Source organism: Schistocerca serialis, chromosome 10 (genome assembly GCF_023864345.2).
Source record: "Schistocerca serialis cubense isolate TAMUIC-IGC-003099 chromosome 10, iqSchSeri2.2, whole genome shotgun sequence".
Classification (NCBI taxonomy): Eukaryota; Metazoa; Arthropoda; class Insecta; order Orthoptera; family Acrididae; genus Schistocerca; species Schistocerca serialis.
In genome coordinates this window covers 167,672,835-167,695,684 of record NC_064647.1, presented here as the reverse complement: position 1 = coordinate 167,695,684, position 22,850 = coordinate 167,672,835, and the positions used below count along the sequence as shown (strand labels likewise).

Below are 22,850 nucleotides of genomic sequence, written 5' to 3'. Positions count from 1 at the left end.
CATACATGAATTATATTTGTACACATAATACTTTGGAAAATACAGAACTTTGAATATGAATGAATAATTTACAGTAGCCTGTATTTTACACAAAAAATAGCTTTTATCCTTTCCTTTTAAGAAATTTTTTATGTATAATATAGTGCATCTGATCTTTAATTATAACCTGTACCACTTGAACTGACATTCAGTTAAAAATCTGGCACCTAAAAAAATAACTTCTACATCCAAAAGTGCATTGTTGAAACAATTTTCTCATCTGAGCCAACTTGTAGAGTGACACTAAAAATAATGATATTTGTTAGTTTAGATCTCTTTTGTCATGTTCTTATTTACCAGACATTAATTAATATTTAGTATCACAACACTTTTTTAAATAACTGTCAAATTAAAAAGATGAGGGTACTAGAAAGGTGTATATTGTTTATTACAGAGTTGTACACTGTTTGGCAAGGTGTTGAGTAAAGAAAATCCCCTGAAAATGTAAGTAATTCCATAGCCATATATAACGTGTGCTCACTAATTGAGAGAGACAACAAAAATCATGCAATTTCCTATTTGGCCACACCACTTTTTCCACTACCAATCAAAAACATAGATCTTTTACCCAGGTCAGATGTTTTCATCTACCTTGTGCCAAAATTTACCCTATTAGTACTTCCCAATATTTCACAGCTAGGACTCAAGCATCCACACCAACTTTGGAGATCAAAGCATATTACTTCACATTAAAAATTACAGTACTGGCTCCTCATGTATCTTCATGCTCAATGTGCTTGCTTGGACATAAACTACTAAGAACTCTATCAAACAACTGCTAAAATGGATGAAGGAGCACAGCTTTGATTTGATGACAGCTTCCAACATTAGTGGCGAACTTCATGGTTTATTCTTGCAGTTTCTTTAACTGCATCTGTGTGCAATGGTGTTAGTGTCAGCCAGCATTCCTGGTCCACATCATTAGTGCTTTTGCTATCTGACTCTGCCGCCGCTTCTGCTCTCTCATGTGTCATAATAGATGTGCAGCATAATGTATAACACCAATGAAGATACTTTTCAATACACAGTCATCAAATTTACGTAGGCTCTCACAGGAAGAATCATTCAGTGAGTGGTTCAGCATTTTGATGAGTGGAAATGTACAGTAAATCAAAATAGTAACTCACTTATCATTTATCAACATTTCTGTAAAAGTGCATATATCGTGCAAATGTCTCTCTGCTGGATGTGGGTGAGGTGTAGGTGATGAAGGGAGCCAGTTGTTGTCAAAGTTATTTATTATTAGCTATAAACAAACATAGTACAGCATTCCTGCAGCAGGAAGACAGCACATGATGCGTATCAAACTTCAGGCTTAGATGCACTGATGTGGAAATGCGGTCAAAAATGTTTCTCGAGGAGGCAGCTGGTAGTGAATGGCCTCACTACTGGTACATTCTAGTGGCCAGCTGTTGATAAGTCAGAATGATAGCATCTTGGCATCGGGTGTCCAGAGTGAGATGGAAGGCTAAGCTGTTGGGCAGTGGTCTTTGGTTGGCAGCCTTGTTGCTATGATTTTAACTGCATCAGGAGAATGTCACCAGCCTTACAGCAGAGAGTGGTGTGCGGCAAGTGTCAGTGCCAGCCTAGCTGTGCCGATGATTTTCTTTGGCTGGCTAGGGGTATGTATTCATCCAAAGTGGGGCAGTTGGAAGATGAGTACTGCCACATGCTTAAGTGCTGCTGAAGCTTCCCAAAGGTTTGTCACTGCCTACAGAACTGGGTCACTTTTGAGGTCACTGCCAGGATATCAAAGTGCTACACCAGCTGGCTGTAGCTCACACCATGAATACGACACTGAGGTCCTGCCTTGGCTGACGTCATTACATTTCCATCTCATGGTATTGCATTTTTACTGATTACATCTGATCATTTAGATCAGTGAATTTAATTCATATGGTCCACATCCAGAGTAAGCTATTCTCGTCCACCTAATCCATTCCCCCAGTGATGCTATCCCCATATACTTTGTGGGACATCCTCTGATAGCAGTATTCATAAATCACAGGAGGAGACATCTGTGGCTATGATAGTTTGAATCTGTGTTAGAGGCACATTCAGACAGTCCAATAGTTAATATGAACAAAGTCTGACTTTGAGTCTCAGCCTGTCACAAATTTTCAGCTGACATGACATTCTACATAAGGATAACTGTCACAGGTAGGCTAAAATCAACACCTGTCCCCACACTTTAAGTCTTGCCTAATGTAGCACCACCAGATCTCAGTCAAAAACAGGGAATGGTTTGTGAGTGGACTGAGGTATGCAACACAGATCCTAAAAATTCTCTAACTAAGAAAATTCATCATGCAATGCAGGATTTCATGGCTTGTATTTGAACTCATAGAGATTTTAGTTGCATGAGCATTAAGCTGGGGTCATGAGCACATTTCTGTACCTAACACTTCATCTCCTAATCTTGGAGACATCCCTTTCTCAAACTGTGCAAGAATTGAAAACCACCCCAAAAGAGGAGTGGGCCAATATCCCCAAGGACTCCTCAACGGGTGAATACTGTGAGTTAGTGCCCAAGGGGGGCACATTTCTTACCTTTATATTGACAGTCTGACCTGTCTCAAACATGAATATTGTTTATGTTTGTTATCCTATTTTCCATGAGGTGAAATCTATGCCATTTTTCATTAGAAACATATCACTCCACCTCTATTATGTATGTATTGCACTGTCCATCTTTACCTGTCATTATTCCTGCCCAGTAATGTCTTGTTACTTAGCTATGGTCCAGGAAATTGCTATTTGAGTCTTTATAGCCTGTGATGAGGTCTCCAACAATAGGAGATGAAACTTAATGCACAGAAGCATGCCTTGCACCATGGTGTAATGCCCATATAACAAGAATCATCAGGGTTAATAACGAATCCTGCTTTCCACATATCAAACTTATATCTCAGAAGCCTGTAAGAGATCTTAGCAGATTCATCAATATACTGCTTCAGATTTGGAAGCACATCATTTGCCAAACAAGACCTTGTGATGGTACAGGGAAAGAAATATGTAGTTGGCTGTAAATTAAATATGATGGTTCTCATCTTCACTGGGGGTCTTAAGTCAGCTTCCCTTTCCCATGCATATTATAATTGAAAAAATTACGTCAAATTGTTGCTGATGCAATTAAGCAGTAAGACAATTAGTTAATCACTGGGCATTGTACAGGTGCAAATTACATGAAATTATGATCCACTTCTCTAATATTTAAATTTTCACTAATAAAAGTTTATTGTCTTTAAAATTTTCACATAAACTCAAATACTGGCGGCAACAACTATTTCAGTAAGTGATTAAAAGTGATTCAAACCTCCAGTATAGCAGCAGGTTAAGCTCACTGTATAAAATTTAATAAATTTAAAACTGCTTGAAATCCTCAAGTATATACAATGATAATTATTAAAGCAGAATAAATTGTCGACTTACTCACACCTAATTAGAGTCAATCTGACACACAACGCTAAAATCTAAGTGCCAATTTGTAGTAAAAATCATGAGAGTCCTTGGAGGTAAAACTGAAACAAAGTCCAACTTTAGTGCCATAATGATATTTTCACTCTGCAGTGGAGTCTGTGCTGATGTGAAACTTCCTGGCAGATTAAAACTGTGTGCCGGACAGAGACTTGAACTAGGGACCTTTTCCTTGTGCGAGCAAGTGCTCTACCAACTGAGCTATCCAAGCATGACTCATGCCCCATTCTGACAGCTTTACTTATGCCAGTATCTCGTCTCCTACCTTCCAACTTTACAGTTTACCAGTTCGCAGGAGAGCTTGTGTAAAGTTTGGAAGGTAGGAGACAAGATACTGGCAGAAGTAAAGCTGTGAGGACAGGGTGGGAGTCGTGCTTGGGTAGCTCAGTTGGTAGATCACTTGCCCGTGAAAGGCAAAAGTCCATAGTTTGAGTCTCAGTCCGGCACACAGTTTTAATCTGTCAGGAAGTTTCCAACTTTTGTGTTTAGAAACAGAGTCAGAAACATCACGCAAGAATCACAAGTCTAGACTGTCACCTGGCAAAAACAATCAGACACCTAAATGGGCTCTGAGTTTTCTAAGTCCAGCTTAATCTTACAAAGATCCATATTATGCAATTTTAAATGAGCATTAATGACCTGGTATCACCAAAAGTAAACATTAATGATAATACACTATATGAAACACACTATGCACATACTCTTGGTGTTCTAACCTGATGACAAATCTGAAACTGAATTAGTGTTTGACAAACCTCACTTTTCACTGTGCAATGGTTCAGTTGAATTCTTTCAGTATCTTAAAAAGCAAAAAAAGAAATCAGGGTTAGAACTTCTACTTTAATTGGTCTCTGAGTGTTAATGATTGAATTTCTCACTTATTTTTATGAATATCACTTATTTTTTATGAATAATGTCCATTACAGCTTCTTCAAATACTTGCAACAGTATTCTTGGAGTATTTCCTGTTTGATGAAAGATGTCATTTGATTCATAATATCCTCTGCGAGAAACTTTAAATGAAAAGCCACAGAAATTTAATTTTCTTCATCAACATTTTAATAAACACTTGTTAGATTCATTCTTCACAATGCACTATGCCCAGCTGGTAAGCACATTACAGTGTAACATACAAGGAACTCCAGTACACAATCCTAAAAGCAAAGTGGATCTAGATATACCTAATTATCCAAATATAATACTTGGCAATGAAATAAAATTATCTTTGAGTATTTATCATTAACAGTTGAAATTTTGACCATATTCTTTTAAATTAAAAATTAATGCCATAAGTAATAGTAAAATATAATAACAGTAATTAACAATACTGGATTTTTCAAGATTACAGAATATGTTTGACAAAATTTATGGTATTACAGTACTTACATTAAAATAACTCTTCTAGACTTATTTTCACATTCATACATAAATAAATGACACTTTAACATCCTTTTGATTTAAGTGAAAATCAAAACTTAAAATTTTGTGCTAAATGTCACTGGATCAGGTGCTGAATTCATTGCATGTAGGCCTATCGTGCTGTGTACTAGAAAATAAAATTGTGGCACTGGCAAGTTCCTATATGGTGTCCACTGGACAACAAGTTAAAATGTAAACAAATAAAAATAAAATAAAAAAATTCAACACGTAGATAAAATAATGAAGCAGCTCAGTTCAGTGTGTTGTGCCCTTAGAAGCATCTCTCATTGTATATGAATGCATGATTCCACAATGATACATGCTGATGAAATTCTCTCGGGCTTCTATCCACCTAGTTTAAAAATCAGAAGCTTTCAACTGAGCTCTTCTTGGCTACTGTCCAATCAGCACTTGACAATGCCTGAGGAGAATCCAGTCAAAGCCTGTGAATTTTAAATCATTTGATGCAGTTGGAAGCCAGACAGAATTTTATCAGCTCTCATGTACCGACCTAAAGACAAAAATGTTTGCTTGTGCCAGATATTTTCACTTCCTGTTGTCTTACATAATTATCTTCTGGGGTAGTGCTCCTGAAGTAAATAAAGTGAAACAATGGAAAGTCCAGTTTGGAATATCAACAATTATGAAAAGGGTAGATTGCTACTCTCTGTAAAGATGACATGCTAAGTTGCAGACAGGCATGGTGAAAAGATTGTTACACACTGAGCCTTCAGCTAAAGCCTTCCTCAGAAAAGAAGAGAAAACAGGCACACATTCAAACAAGCAGGCATAACTCACGTACAGATAACCACTATCTCCAGTTGCTCTGGCCAGAACAACTAGAGACAATGGTCATGTGCGCATGAGGCGTGCCCTCTTGCATGAATGTGTGTGTGTTTCCTTTCTTTTTTCTCTCTCTGAAGAAGGCTTTGGACAAAAGGTCATTGTGTAACAGTCTTTTCCTTGTCCCTTACTTCAACTCAGCATATCGTCTTTTATAGTGAGTACTCTATCTATCCTTTTCATACTTGTCAATAAAGTAAATGAAGTGTTTGTTCAGCAGAAGTGAGCATGAAAAACATAGCACAAAGTAGATAACTGTGCAGGTCACGGAAACTGTTTTAAGGATCTTGGAATTCTTCGACTCATTTCCCAAGACATTAACTTGTTAATGATGTTTGTTGCTGATATTAAAAACCAATTTCAAATGAACATTGATATTCACAGTTGTAATAAAAGATACAAAAATGATTTTCATGTAGGCTTGGCTTTTTTGTCTAGGAACCAGAATAAAGTTACATAGTCTGATGGACAGATATTTGATGAGTTCCCTTTTTATGTAAAGAAATTGGGAATCCCTACCAGAAGAAAAGAAAAAAAAAGTATACCTCATTAGCCCCTCTTTCTACATTTTATCTGCATGCCTAGGTTCTGGGACTGACAAGTTCTGTTAGCTATGTGGCAAAGTAGAAATGTTTATAATAAATCTGTATGACAGATAGTAATGTACCAATGAGAATAACTAATTGTTGAAAATATAAGTAATTGGGCAAATAAAAAATCTACTCGCCAAGCAATGGCAGGAGGACACACATGTAAAAATGTTTTGCAGTTTGCAAACTTTCAGAGCCAGTGGCTCCTTCTTCTGCCAGAAGGGCTGAACAGGGAAAAAGAGGGGTGAAGGAAAAGGACTGGTGAGTTTTAGGAAAAGGGGTGAAGTTTGGAAAAGTCACTCAGAACCCCATGTCAGGGGAGACTTACTTAACAGATGGGATGAGAAGGAAAGACTGATTGTTTGGTATCAGCATTTCTTCCCAGTAACTATTCTTTCCTTCACTCCCTTTTAGTTTTCTACATCTTTCATTGTCTGACACATCTATTTTTAGTTGTACCCCTCCCACCTCTATCACATACAAAGCACTTAGCTTTCTGCTATTATTATCTCATGCACAATGTTTTAACAGTAATATCTGTCTTTAATATTATTGCATATTATCCTGTCTTCCACCTTTAAGCTCTCAGGTATTCAAATATTGGCTGATGGAGTCTCCAACAATCAGTCTTTCCTACTCAACCCATCCAGTAAGCCTCCCCTAACCCAGGGTTCTGGGCAACTTTTCCAAACTCTAACCTTTCCCTAAACCTCACCAGTATTTTTCCTTCACCTCTCTCCCTTCCCCTTCAATGCTTCTGCCAGAAGAAGGAGCCACTGGCTCCAAAAGCTTGTAGACTCTAATACCTTTTTATAAGTGTATTCTTCTGCTGCCACTTGGGTAGAAGTTTTTTATTTATCCAGTTACTTCTAGATAGTAACATAGTGTAAAAAGGAGTCAGTATTTACAGATAAAAAGATATTTTCTTTGAAACATAGAATTGCAATCAGGTAAATATTAAGCTACTAATAGCATATAAACAGCAGCTGTGCAGTAAGCAGCCAACAGCATGATGCAGCTTTTTTTTAAAGTAGTAGCTTTGATACTAATTTACTGAATTTAGATGGGTTAAGTGTGGACAGCATTAGGCAACAGACAGTTTATAGTTAATATGGCATACCGGTCCACTTTCTATGATGTCCTCATCTTTGACTGACATATTATTTGACTCATTCTACATCTCTGAAGGTTCTCTTTCTTGATGGGATCTTCTTAACACATACATGAATGAGTTAATTGACACCTGTTGTACTATGACTGCCCATTCCTTGCTATGCTTGCAGATGTTCCTCAGACATGTGTGCCTAGTTCTGTCAGTTGCCTGCCTCGCTCTGGCCAATGACAGGTTTGGCCATCATCATCCACATGGTGGCATTGTGCAGTGCCTGCCAAATATGTGTGATGAGCCCTGCCCCACTTTACCATCCTACTGTCCCTCAGGAGTCATCAAGAACTGTGGCTGTTGTGATATATGCTGGATATACTTGAGTGAGTACTGTAGTCTTTTATTATCTACAGGGGTATTTTTTTTTCAATCTAGAGGGACAGTGTTTTCAGAATACAGTAAAAAGACCTATATTTTGTTTTATGTCTAGAATATCCTGCAGAGACATCATCAAAAATAATGGTAATTTGGCAGATGTTTCACAGTACATACATATTCATTGATTTCTTTGACATTACCAATACTGTATTTTTCTGAAAAGTAGAGAGCAAAACATGAATATAACACTGGGACCAAAAGCATCTTCTGCAAAGAATTCAACAGCTTAGAATTAGTACACAAAGGAGAGAAGTACAAGAATACATGTATTGGGTGTTGCAGGATGAATGGTCAGTATTCAGGGCTATTGCAGGAATGATTATTTGAAGTAGAAAAGTATAAGAAACATGCATACCTTAAGAACACAGAGCATTTTTTCATCTTTGATACTGTGAAACAAACCTCTTCTACAGCAAGTTCTCTGCTTTCCATATTTTGAGAGTAGGTAGTATCAACCAAAACAAGAAAAAATTGTCTAACGTACATGGGCTCTATAATGTGACCAGTTGTTCAGTAGAACAGATATATTTCACAATAGTGAAGATGAACAAGTGCTCATAGTTCTTAGAACCCATATTTGCTGTTTATTTTTTTCTTGTTTTGGTCCATACTACCAGCCCCCAAAATATGGAAATCACAGAGCTTGAAGTAGAAGGGATTTGTTTTGCAGCATTGAAGTTGCAGTAGTGCCTATTGTATTAAGGTATGTGTTTTAGAGACCATGTTTACAAGACTTTTTTGTGTCATGTCCCTGACTATTGACCTTTCCTCCTGGGACATCCTATGTATTTAACAACGTGCTAATTAGAGCAAATTAAATGTCATATGAGGAAGGTGATGGAGTTCAAGACTGAATTAAAGAATTTTTTTGGCAACTCCTTCTAGTTTGATGAAGTATATCATCAAAGAAACTCTTAATTTTTTAGGATATTTTTAGTTAATATTAGATCTGTATTGTATCTTTTATTTTTGTATTTTTTTACTTAACCACAGTCATATTTCAATGTGCTATTACTGGTTTCAGCCAGTTAGATGGGGTCTCTGGATTGTCAGAAAATAAAAAGGATATACAAATAATCATCTTATAATATATAAAATGTACCAAGTAATTACCTACATAAAGATAGAAAAAGAAAAAGATAGAAAAAGAAAAACATTTTACCCAAAGGGACATGCTGCCAGCTGCAAGATTTTATCCTTTTCTATAGTAGATAATTACTCGGATAGATTTTATGGAGTATACAATGATTCCTTGTATTCCTTTTTTATCTACTGACAGTCCGAAGATACCCACTCATTGGTTGAGACAGGTAATGGCATTGTGAAATGCTCATGTGACCAGAAAAGAAGAAGAAAACAATAACATCCCACCATGTATTGGGCTTAAAATGTACATGCTTTACTATTGTCCACATTTTTGAGAGAAAAATGTTTGTAATAACATAGGACATTAATGATTTTATACTTAGAAACAGATATCAAATGCCAAGGTTGTTGAAGGGAAATGTCTCCACAGGATGTTCTATAGCCAACAGCATTTACAATTCTTAAAACATTGTCCCATATTGTGAACATACTATCTCTATAAGTTTAGTGCACTCAGAAACTGAGTCCATAGCTCATTAGTAAATAAGAGTATGCAGAAAAAAAACAGTGTCTTCATTTTTAAATTGCGTACAATAGTAATCATACATACAAAAAATGGATGCTACAAATTATGGGCCATGACTACATTCTGAAAAAAAACACACTTATATACTTTTGTTTATTTATTGCAAATTAACAAATATCACAGACAAATGTATCATTTTATTATATTTCATAGAATATAATTAACTTTATAAAATTACACTTGCAGTAAAATTTGCCTTCCAGGGATTACTTTATCAGAAAAAAAAAATGTTTAGACACTTATTGTACAGTAACAGGGATTTTGAGGAAAAATGGACCATATTTACATTGTAGACTTTCACTGCATAAACTTTTGGGGCAAATCTATCAAATTGACAGCATACCCAAACATTTACCTAACCACAGCTTCTCCTTCTTTACCTGCACTTGAGTTGCCCTTCTGCTCATCTTGATCTTCAGGTCTGTGTCACTTGTCTTCTTCATCAGGTCTATAATCGTATAATAGGTTTGGCTAGGAGGTATGATACACAGGGAGTATGTAAGGGAGCTATTTATTAAGGCTTTTCTTAGCTTTGCATCTGTGGTTTTTCCTCCTGGATAGAACACCACAGGTTCTGGCATGCCAGAGAGAATTGCTCTCCTTCCATCTCGCAATGTACACATTTTTCTAATCTTCAGTGTCCCCTGCACATTATTTGAATTTCATTAACACTGGATGTTTGCAGTGTGCAGCTATAGTAGTTAATGTCCCTCAGTAGTTTCTTTCTGTGACTGATAAACTAGTTAATACACTCAGCATATGACACAAAGTCAGCAATCTCACCACCTTAAATTTTTATTCTTCACTTTTGACAATAAATGCCATCCAGCAATATGAAAATAAATATCTTTCATGAAACACACCAGCTATATATCAGCGAAATCAACTTGAATTTGTAGAAAACTGTGACTTGTTCCCATAAACTGCTGCCCTATTCTATTTGCCTCTTTGCTGTAGTGATGTGCACCTGAGAAGGCAAGGGATTGGGCAATGCACAATGGTAAGGAAAAGTGTAACACATGATGATCTAGGCAATAATATCATTCTGCCTCTTCTGCCTGTAGCATGCACATGGGGGCACATGTAGGAAATTTACAAGGGCACCACACAAACTTTTCCTCACCAATTTCATTCATATTGACAGCATCCTCAAGGAGTCTGCAGGTGAGTAAGTCAGGGCTTGCTTTTATAAAAGTGAGTGTCCTGGATTGAATCTCACTGCTATCAGTTTTTTTTTTCATTACCAGGTAACTTCAATATGACCATGCAAATTATCAATATTCCTTCATTCATTTATTATTTTCATAAACTTTATCCTGAAAAAAGGAAATTGGAAATAAAATAAGGGTACATGACAACTTTCAGGATAGTCTTTTTACTTGTATTATTGTATCTACATTTATGACAAGTATAATGTGGGACCTACAGAGCAGGGCAAGAATCAGGAAGACACTGATCGTACAAACATGGAAAACAATAATTATAGTCATGTATATCACATGTAATGGCTGGCAAATTTTTGCATGTGCTTCATTTTTCAAAGTGTCTGTTGCAAAACAAACTTGATTTTCAGTCATAAATAGTTGTCAGTCATCACACAACTTCATGGCATACCCCTGATATCAAACCATGTACCAGATGCTGGTGCAGATAGCTCACAAAAAGCAGTAGTGCCAGCAGCAAGATTTGATCCACAGACCTCACACTTATCAAACCAAGCTCTTACTCACTCATCTGTGGGATCCTTACATACTGATGACCATAGAAAGTGTATAAGCACACCTAAAATTTTCAAACTCGATTTTCTTGAAAATAGTGGAAAGCTGTGTCTTACTGTCTACATACATTGAAGTCCCTGTCATGCCCTACACACACCCTTTTAGTATGATTCAAATTACTGAGGTTAGGTTTGTACAATCCCCTCATCAGCATTGATTTTCATGTTAGTTTGAGTGTAGTGAGGGTACTTAGCCACTACAGTGTTAATTATTGATGGCATAAAGCAAACACAAGAAGTATTATGTTAAGAACTGATAGCATTAGTTTTCTGACTTCATAAATTCTGCTAGGCAGAATCAGAAGCAGTCACAGTGACCCATTGCAGCACTCCTCACTATTTTCCCAGTTAGCATGCTAAGCAGTGGCTGGAGTGTGAGTCATGGGACACAGCCAGAGAAGACACCGGCAATGTTGCAAAGCATTCTCCTTCCCTCTCTTCAGAGGATGCAGCATGAAGCCACCTTCTTACATGCAATCCACTGTAACAAGATAACATCCTAATATAGCAATTTTTAAATTCCTCTTTAATCCTCGGCAACTGCCAGAAAAATGTTACAATAGCCATCATGCCATTATTCAATTGTGAGGAAAATTATGCATGACCAAATTTTGTCTGTCCCTCTCATAAAATATAAACACTGATGACTCCTCACTCCCAAAGTCATGAATTCCAGTCCACATATGTAATTGTCTGTAGAATTTCAATTTCATACATATGCTCATCTGCAGTAGTGGATTTACCTTGGTGACATGTCAGTATAAATTAACATCTTTAATAAATTGAGACTGAAAAAGAAATAAATCTGGAGAAGCTTAATTCTCTGCATTTCTGGGTCTCTCTTTTGTTACCCACCCCTTCTGCACACACTGATTATGAGAGTATGCATTTTTTAAACATGGAACTATTACAATCTTAATTAAAGCATCTGTAACCTCATTCCTTAATCAGCTGCAATTTGCTATTCAAATATTCTGTGTGTGTGTGTGTGTGTGTGTGTGTGTGTGTGTGTTTCATCTGTTTTCCATGAATGCCTTGTTGTGTTACTTAAAATCCATCTTGTTTGCAAATTTTTTATTCATATGACTGGTTTCGGTTCATTCAGAACCATCTTCAGATCTGATATTTCAGTTACAGGAGTAACCTGTCCAAATCCATCAACTTTCACATGCACGTTTTTTTTTTTTTTTATGTGACGTAGCCGTTGGGACAGTGGCACGACATTTAACAGTGCCGCCATGACAGTATGCGCAAACGGTGATAGAGGCGCTCCGCAACTCGGCTGAGCACGGGAGCGCCACCTAGCTATGAACAGCGCCGGCTGCATGTCACAGCACGGCAGTCAAATAAGAGATACTTAGTTGTTATCATGTAACGAGCTATTGTTTCTAAGTGAGTGTGTTTGAATATCTACGCAATTATTGGTGATTAAAGGTTATATCACTTTTTGGCAATGAGGATGGGATATTTTCACTGCATTGTGGATTTGTGTGTCCATGATGGGGCAGACATGGAACAGCTTATGCAAGTGCTCATTGAACAACAAACACAGCTGACGGCTGCTATTCAGGTGTTGTCGACGTTGCTTACTCATCGTCTGTCTTCCTCTTCTCCGCCTCCATTCCCTCCTTACAACGAGGCCGCTGAAGATTGGGAGGATTATGAGAAGTGTTTGTGGCAACACTTCTTGGCTTTCGGCATTGTCGACACTCCTATGTGTAAGTCGTTATTTCTATCTTGGATTTCCCCATGGATCTATCAGCTCCTATCTCAGTTAGCCCCTCTGCGGGAACCTGCCTCTCTGTCCTTCCAAGAAATGTGTGACTTATTGTCTAACTATTACCGAAAAAACACCCACGTCTTTGCCGCCCGTGTGGCGTTCTACCGGTGTTGGAAACAGCCCCATCAATCTTACCGGGCTTGGGTGGCGGAACTGGATTTGGACAGGTTACTCCTGTAACTGAAATATCAGATCTGAAGATGGTTCTGAATGAAGCAAAACCGGTCATATGAATAAAAAATTTGCAATCAAGATGGATTTTAAGTAACATTATAAAATCACTGATTGCTGTTATCCCATAAGACATTATGTCTGTGTTTGCAAATACCTTGTTAGCTGAAAGCTAACTTTCTGACAATCTTTTTCTTGTGCCTATCTGCGACTCAGCGTGGTGAGTAGCAACTATTCTTTTCATAACATTGTTACATTCCATACTGGATTTTCCACTGTTTGATGTTAACTTACTACTTGGTATGCTCAGATATGTTATACATTTTTTATATTTACTAATTCACCATTTCTTAAATTGTGTTCTGTGGAACCCGGGGATTTTGTGAGGATCACTCAGGAGTGCTGCAAAACTTACATGCTTTTTCTTGTAAGATTTGAGAAAATAAATTGCAATCAAGCAATAACAGTTAACAAGTTTACAAAATTAAAAAAATTCAATGACAACAAACCCTGCTTCCTCTTACTAATTTGGATAGTTGATATGAATGCAACACTGACTGCAAATAAAGCTGTATTTATTAGAAACCCTTGTAAATGTCGAACTCAGCCATCTGGTACCAACAGCGCAAGGTGTGATTGTAGCAGGCCATTCAGACTAAGCCCATTTTCCAGTTGAACAGCAGATTAAAAATTAAAATAAACTATGAATTAGAAACCCAGTTATTGTTGATGCATGATCACAGCAGCAGAAGAAAATGAAACCAGTATCTCTTTCATCACAGGAAGAAATATTTTAATTAATGTTGGTAGTGGATTTCTGTTGAAGCTTAAAAGGTCAATATGCCCAACTTTTGCAAGAGTCCGTGTTAGTACTTTTACAATTTACAGATTATGTGTTGAGAGAACATACATACCAAAACAGACTTGATGCCAAACCTGTCATGAGAATTCAACTTTCAACCATAAAGCCTATCATTAGATACATTTGTGAAAATCAAAATCAAAACCAACCATCACATTAAAATTTAAAACTCCTGTTTTTTATAAATTGATGTTACTTTGAGAACATTAGGGCTACTTTTTAAATTACTTTTTGGAGCAAATAAATATTATTTGGAATAAATCCTATTTTTGTTTCAGATAATCCATTTGCAGAATGTTACATTAAAAATATACCATAGAAATGAAGTAGGTACTCCACAACAAAAGTGGACATTACAAAAGGATTCACTTACTGAAAAAAATCAACAAACACTGTACTAAAATACATCATCTCCAAAATCATTGAAAATGTGAAATGCAAAATCACAGTCTGCTATGTTCGACAACAGTAGACATGGTCCATTATAAAGAGTGGCCAAGATAAAAGAGCCCCCATGTTATTCTGAACATGATATGTGAAGTATCTGGGTGTTATTTCTTAACACTAGGGCAGTACTCAAGAGGGATCACATGATGTCAGTTGAGATCAAGCAGCAATTTAGAGATCAACGCTGTGTCAGTAGTGAGTTTGAAGCTTGTTGTGATTACAGTTCTGTGGAATGCCTTTTTCAGTTGAACAAAGAGTGCTTATTGTTGAAACTTTTTTGTGTGTAATTCATTTAATACATTAAATGAAAAGTTCATGATAAAATATTCAGAGACTGCTGCTCCTGCAAGAAGACTCTGCAGAAATTGATCACTAAATTTAGAGCAACAGGTTCAGTCATTAATGCTAAATGTAACCATGTAAAGAAAGTTTGTTCACTGGAAAATATTGAATGTGCTCACAAAACTATGGTAAAAAATCCACAGAAATTGACTAGACATCTATCCTCCCAACTAAGCATTCAATGAATGTCATATCAAAACATGTTGAAACTGTTACATATGTCAGCATACAAAGTAAGCGTGATGCAAGCATTAAAATTACAGTTTACACACAGTGACAACACTATTGAAAATGGTTACTCATGCATGTTGCTGAAGGATTCAAATCTTTACTTAAAATCATACTAAGCATAGTTTCACCTTAATGGGTATGTGAATTCTCAAAATACATGTTACTTGTCAACAGACAATCCCAGGGAACTCTTTGAGGTACCTCTGCATGATTTGAAATTAGGTGTTTGGTGTGCAGTTCAGACCAACAGGTTGTAGGTCAGGATTTCTGTAACAACACTGTGAACTTCGAAGCGTATGTAACAGAATTTAGCAACAATTTATAACACAGCGACTGAGGAAAAATGAAGTATGCATTTTTCCAGCAAGATGAAGCTACGCTGCATGCTTCATGGTTTTCAGTGTCATACGTCCATGAAGCTGTTGGAGAAGAATGTACAATTTCCACAGATTTAGGCCCCATCTGTCTACCTGTGATTTTTATTTCTGGGATAATTTGAAGAGTAAAGTCTACAGTAACAACCCACATTCATTGAAGAGCTGAAAACAAACATTCACAATGTGATTGTTGAAATCACACCAAATGAATTGGCAAGTCTCCAGAAACATGCTGAGACATGCTGAATTGTGCATCAAAGTTTATGGTGAACATTTTCAGCACCTCCTATGAACTACTGATTTACTGAATGTTCAAATGTTGCTGTAATAGCAATTTACTACTCTGTATTCTGTATTTACAATAGATCAGTGAATTGTCTGTATGACATGAGGCCTCTTTTATTTTGGCTACCCTGTATAACTGAACAAAGAGCTCCCATTTATTAGAAGTACACTGACTGTCAACAGATGGTGAGGAAATACACACCAGGACTTGGTCAATTTTTTCCTGTGGCAGATCTCTTTTTTGGCTGCAAAAAGCAATGCATAACTCAAAAATGACAACAGTGGGCGTGGTCCAGATTTTTAGTCAAGCATCCATATACATCTGAATTAAGGAATTCACTGATTCTCTGATGTTGGTTATCTGATTAAGGTCTTCATATATATGACTGTAATTAAACAATCGAAAATGTGGAATGGAATAAACATAATGGAAGACGTCAGATTGTTCTTCAGCACATAGAGGAGGTGTTAAATGGCAGACAAGTACATTTAAAGTACAGGGTAGCACAGTTAAAAGTAGCCTGCCTCCCCTTTGCATGCAAATGCAATATTTCAACTTCTGAAATAAACAGCTACAACAATTGACAGCAACAATCAACTGTTAGCATTCTTCTCTCAGCATTTCAGTTTATTTAATCAGTGACATTGGATGTTCCTCCTCATGGTCTGCAAAATAACTTTCTCAATAGAAGAAAAAATTGAAAGTGTGGAAGTGTACGTGAAAACGGGTTTGATTAAGGAAACTCATGAAATTTTTGGGGTCAGCTGTCTGGATAGATGACTGCCAGCAGACAGAGCTATACAGAGTCTGTATACAAATTGGTGCACATATGGATCTCTGCAAAATGTAAAACAACAAAGAATTCCTTCAGTTTATACACCAGAAGTTATTGTAGGCATTTGCTGGAGAATTATTCAGAGTCCAAAGAAGTCTACAAATTACTTTGCCCAAGAGGCACATGAGAGTAGGAAGAGTTGCCAGCAGATACAGAAAAGTCTTAATTTAAAGCCATATCATGTGATGATTGTGCAGCAATTGTGGGAGAATGATATTCAGGAATATGTAGATCACTGCACATGGCTTTTGAATAACATCAGTGTTATTTTGTTAGACCCTTTCCATTACATCATGAGGGATGAAGCATGGTTTCATCTTTCCAGTCATGTGAATTGACAGGACACAAGATACTGGGCAATGGAGAACCCTAATATTGTGCATCAGCAGCCACTCCATGATGAAAAAATTGGCACTTGGTGTGGTGTTTGTTGCATATATGGAAACTGTAGATACATTTTGTGCCCAACTAACTGAATATGAAAGACAATACTGCTTCTCCTAGCAAGATGGTGCAACATACCACATGTCTAAGATATCCCTGGAACAAGTCCATGATGTCTTCTCTGAGGAACAAACTGACAGCAGAATTTATGGCCACCACATTTGCCAGATCTAACATGTGATTTTTTTTTCCTTTAAGAGCAAGGTGTCTGTAACAAATCCACACACAATACAAGAACTGAAAGACAACATCAGCCATGAAGTTGCCACCATCGATATCCAAACTTTATGCAGGGAGTATCTGAATATGCTTAGACATGCACAGTTGTGTACTGATGTTGCAGGTTTCATAACCTCCTAAAAATGTATTTTTCTCTGTATTTTGCATTTTAAATAAATGAGAAGTCCATTTTAGCTCTTAAGTTCTGTAATTTCACTGCATTTTTCTTTATACTTATATGGGCTACTTTTATCAGTGCCACCCGTTACATTTAAAGTAGGATTAAGCTATGGAAAAAGTCCTTCCTTAGACACACTCATACATATGCATAAGCATGTGTGTACATGCACACACACACACACACACACACACACACACACACACACACACACACACACACACTTACTTATAAATACACGGGGAACATTAACAAAACTGACAAACTGCAGAGATGGATCACTGACTAGAAATGGAGGAAAAAAGGGTCCTATGAATATGTGTCTGGAAATACGCCGTTGCCACATTAGATGGTGCCGATGAATGAGAGCCCCTCTGACCACATGCAGCACTGAGTGAGGTGCACCAGAAGTTAGCAGACTAGACACGCATTTGGGAGGATGACGGTTCAAACCCATGTCCAGTCATCCTGATTTAGGTTTTCTGCAATTTCCTTAAATCTCTTCAGGCAAATGCTGGGATGGTTCCTTTACAAGGGCATGGCTGACTTCCTTCCCCATCCTTCCCTAATCTGATGGGATGATGACCTCACTTTTTTCTCCCTTCCTCCAAATCAGCCAACCACCTGCAGTGTGTTCCTTGTGTGTTGCAGGCTGTGTGACTGACACAGTGTAGCAGAATGGTCTGGTATTCATGTTGGGAACAAACTGAGATAGTGTTTGTGTGTGGTCAAGCAGACAGAAATGATTGAGAGGAAGCACAGCTATACCAAAACAAGGAGCCTCACAGACACCAACCACATCACACAACATCTCAAGTCCTTTTTGGGCACTTTACTTGTAAAGATCTGTCTTGATCACACAAATAATTTGTGTCATTGAGACAGACCTTTACAGATAAACTGACACAGTACAATCGCGGACTTATTACCAACTTTATGCCTTCAATTGACCCTTTTGGGTGTTTGTGTGCTCATGGATCCTTTGATACAGATGAAGGGAGGCTGTGAACTGTCTGCATGCCAGATTTGGAGACCAGATTCTACAGGATATTAAGAATTTCCCTAGTAGAATCTCCTGACAAGTGCCCCACCTACAAGGTGTACGCCAAAGTTTGATTTTATTAGTTCTGCATGACAACTGCTACTGTTCCTATCACCTGCAATTCCACGGAGGCCACTTTGACCATCTGTTGTGACATGGATGCAATGAAGCTCTGAACTGTGATCTGGGATGATTTGTTGTCATTGCACACACAGTGTCCAATTTTGGACACATGTTCATAGGACCTTTGTTCCTCCATTTCTAGTCAGGAATCCATCCCTGCAGTTTGTCAGTTTCATTAATGTTCATCTTTATGTGACTGTCTGTCACTCAGTGCCTCCTCTAGGTGATGAGTAGTAATCTATTATTACAAATAAATTTACATTTATATTTGTCTTTTTTCTGGACAGAGGAGGGAGAAATCTGCCGCAAATTCATTCCTGAAAACACAATGTGTAGTCCAGGCTTGGAGTGTGGTTCTCAAGGTGTGTGTGTGCCGATGGCTGAACAAAATGTGGAAGATGCTGAAGATAGCTCAGACTGCACAGACAGCTCTGAGTAAGACTGTGCACACAAGAAAAGTGATGTTGTACTTGCACTCAACTCCTATAAGATTTAATGCATTTGAAGAAGATGAGACTCGTTGTAATCCTGGAAATAAACAATTAGAAGTACTGCACATCTATTTTGTTCTTTTGTATGTAAAACTAACTTATTCAAGTACAAATTTAGTCACTCCATTTATGGCTACTGAAAATATTTAGTGTAATTGAAATTTTGTGATTTTCAAGCACAGCTAGATGTTAAGAGCCACTCTGAATTGTTAAGTCATGACATGCAGCTAATAAATTTCCATTCCAGCACTCTCGATGCAGTTTTGTATGATGGTGTAAGTAAACCACTCTCTCAAATACCATGTGAGCATGACCCATGTGGTGAGCATAAAAACACCATTCCATTAACACAGAAATAAATATTTCATTCACAACATAAACAGAAATTTACTATTTGTATAGCCAGTGTGGTGGCTGGATTGTGACTGCAGCAAAATGAAACAATGGCATAAACAGACACAGGGTGTGAGCTTGGTAGTACGAAAGTATTAGTAGCTCGAGACAATATCATATGGCTTGTCAGATGTGTATCCACAACAAAAGTCAATGAATATCCAAGTATTATGTCTGGGGCAATACATGAAATAAAGAAAAGGTGATCACTCACATATAGTGCATTGATGTCTGGAGCACATAACATGTAACAGGAGGAAACATTCACGCTAGCTTTTGAGCAATAGCTTTTTTCCCAGAAGTAGTACACAAATTCACCAACAATCCTCACAGAGATCTGAATACACACTCCCCTCAGCATGGCAAGATGATTGTTTGCTTTTTCCTTATTTTATACACTGCTCCACCAAAGAATTTCAAGTATTATGTTTCCATCCTACATACAACACTTATGAAACTACATATGCACCTACATTCAGGGGCTTGAAATGCTAAGTTACACATTCTTATGGCACACTAAGTAAATTTTATTGAATGCTGACTACACTTCAAACTGACACAGACACATGACATTGTTTTTTACCATAGTTACAAAGTCTCTGTAAACAACAGTCAGTGTGTTCTACCAATAGTCCACTTCTGGAATGATAGAAATCTACTCCTTGTGTTAACAGAGAAATTGAAAAACTTCTGTGTGAATGTCCTCATTGTTTGAAATTTTTTTCCCACTGACACTTCAGCTTTCTAGACAGAGAGTGTATATGGGCAAATACATAATATCCTGTTGCAGGACATGCTCTACAAGATGACAGTCATGACCTCGGTGCCTGTTTCACCACACATGCTATCTGTATGTTCCCCAGACATCAGTTTCTTAGAACTCTGCAGATGGGAACTGGTGTTACAACCATGCCCATGGTTCTTGCCACCCACTAGGCCTTAATGTATGTTAATTTCTTCAGTTTCAGCATTTCTTCTCAGTAACTATTCCTTTCTTCAATCCCTTTCAGTTTTCTATTTTCTATATCTTTTATTTTCTGACTTGTCTATTCTCCCCCCTCCCCCCCAATACCTCTGCCATATACTATGCATTTAGCTTTCTGCTATTATTAACTCAGGCATGATGTTTTATTAGTAATCTCTGTCTTGCTTATCTTCCATCTTTCGGCTCTCAGGTTTTCAAAGCTTGTCTGTTGCAGTCCCTGACAATCAGTACTTCCTTCTCACCCCACCCAGCAATTTGTTTCCCCTGACCCAGGGTTCTCACTGACTTTTTTTGAACTCTCTCCTTTGTAGATTTTGCATTAACCAAAGTCTGTTAGCAACGTTGCCAATTACTGGGCCTAAGTGATCAACCTGTTTCATAGCTCCACAAATTGTTGCATTGAGGTATTTGTATAAGTTGACTGATGATGTAGTCACAGGATCTACTTCTTTTTCATTTTGTAAAGTGTACAATTTTATATCTCTGAACATTTAAAGCAAGTTTCCATTATTTGCACCACTTTGTAATCTTATCAAGATCTGACTGAACATTTGTGCAGCTTCTTTCAGACTGTATTTCATTATAGATAACTGCATCATCAAAGTGTCATACAAATCAAATGTTTCCAGAAGTCAAAAAATGTATCTTCTTCTTCTCTTCTTCAGTAGTGCTACAGCCCTTGGTGAGCCTTAGCTTCTTCCTCCACCCTTCTCAGTTATTTGCTGCTCTTTTCTATCCCTGGACTCCCATGCTGGTGATATCCATTATTACCTCATCAATGCACCTTCTTCTAGGTCTCCCTTTTCACATAGCTGAATGGATCATACTTTTCATCATTTTCTTTGGAATTCTATCTTCTGCAATTCTCTCCAAGTGTCCTAGCCATTGTATTTGCTGTGATTTCACAAATTTTACTATGTCCCTGCCTTGTATTAACTCTTGTAATTCGGCATTGTAGCTTATTCTCCAGCCATCTTCCTACCTTATTGGCCCATAGATTTTGTGTAGTATTTTCTGCTCAGTGGTTCTTAGTGCATTTTTATCGTATTCTCTCAATGTCCATACCTCTGACCTGTACGTGATAACTGGGGGGACTAGGGAATTACATATTAGCAGTTTAGTTTTTTGTAACAAGACTATTTTTGAAAAGTTGCATATTTGCAATCTAAGCTCTGTTTCCTGTTCATATTCTTTCCCATAGCCTTTCCAATACTGTTATCATTTGTTATTAGGGCTCCCAAGTAGTTAAAAGAGGACACTCCTTTGAAGCATTTCCCATTGATGTTTAGGTTATTAGGGGTTCTTCTGGCCTCAGATTGTGACATTAACATATATTTTCTTTTGTCTTCATTTACTATGAGACCAATTTTTAAGGCTTTTGTTTCCATTGCCTGGTATGTTTCTAGGAGTGTATTAGTATTTCTTCTTATTATAGCAATGTCATCAGCATATGCACATATCTGGCTAGTTTTCATAAATATGGTGCCTCTTTTGTTGATTTTATTTACTACCTATGCAGGGCTATATTGAATAGGACAGTAGAGAGACTATCACCTCACTTCACGCCTTTATTAAAGTCAAAGCTTTCACTTGTTCTGCTAAGGACCTTTACTTTTTCTCTTCTCTCTGTAATTGTCATTCTGATTAGTCTTATTAGTTTAGCACTTATACCAACTTTCTTCAGTACTCTGCATAGTTCTTGCTGATTTACACTGTCAAAGGCTTGTTTAAGGTCGATGAATAGGAAATGTAGATCTATATCATATTCACAGAACTTTTCCAACATTTGTCTTATCACAAATATTTGATCAGTTGTTCCTCTGTCTGGTTGAAAGCCACACTGATATTCCCTTAGTATGCCTTCTGCACACTTCTGTATCCTTTTGTTTAATATACTTGTGAAAATCTTATAAGCTGTACTTAGGAGTGTTATACCTCTATAGTTTCCACAGCTGTTCTGTCCCCTTTCTTATAAATGGGGATTATTATTCCAATTTTCCAATTATCTGGCATAGTTTCTATTCCCCAAATATCTGACATTAATGTGTGCAGTTCCTTTATTACAGCCTCACCACCAGTTTTTATTAATTCAGCGATTATGCTGTCTTCCCCATGAGCTCGATTGTTTTTTGACTTGCGTATAGCCTGGGAGACCTCTTATAGTGTTGGCATTCTTGCCTCATTGGTTTCATTGTCTACTTCCAGCTCCACTCTTTCCTCCTGTGCAGCTCTCTCTTCTTCTTCTAGGCTAGTGCTTAATGTATCTTTGAAATACTTTGCCCAT

General features: G+C 37.4%; 1 protein-coding gene across 3 annotated transcripts in view; it reads left to right on the top strand.

The window, feature by feature from the left end:
• The window catches only part of LOC126424788 (uncharacterized), a 45,616-nt gene extending 26,357 nt beyond the window's left edge, over positions 1-19,259 (top strand). For 2 of the 3 annotated variants that reach the window (XM_050087559.1, XM_050087561.1), the window contains exons 2-3: positions 7,652-7,856; positions 18,985-19,259. In XM_050087559.1, the coding sequence (XP_049943516.1) occupies positions 7,652-7,856; positions 18,985-19,136 (357 nt within the window). In that variant the 3' untranslated portion in view covers positions 19,137-19,259. Of the gene's footprint in view, positions 1-5,809; positions 5,936-7,651; positions 7,857-18,984 lie in introns of those variants that run through there. The other variant, XM_050087560.1, reaches the window with a different exon arrangement.
• Positions 19,260-22,850: the final 3,591 nt, after the last annotated feature.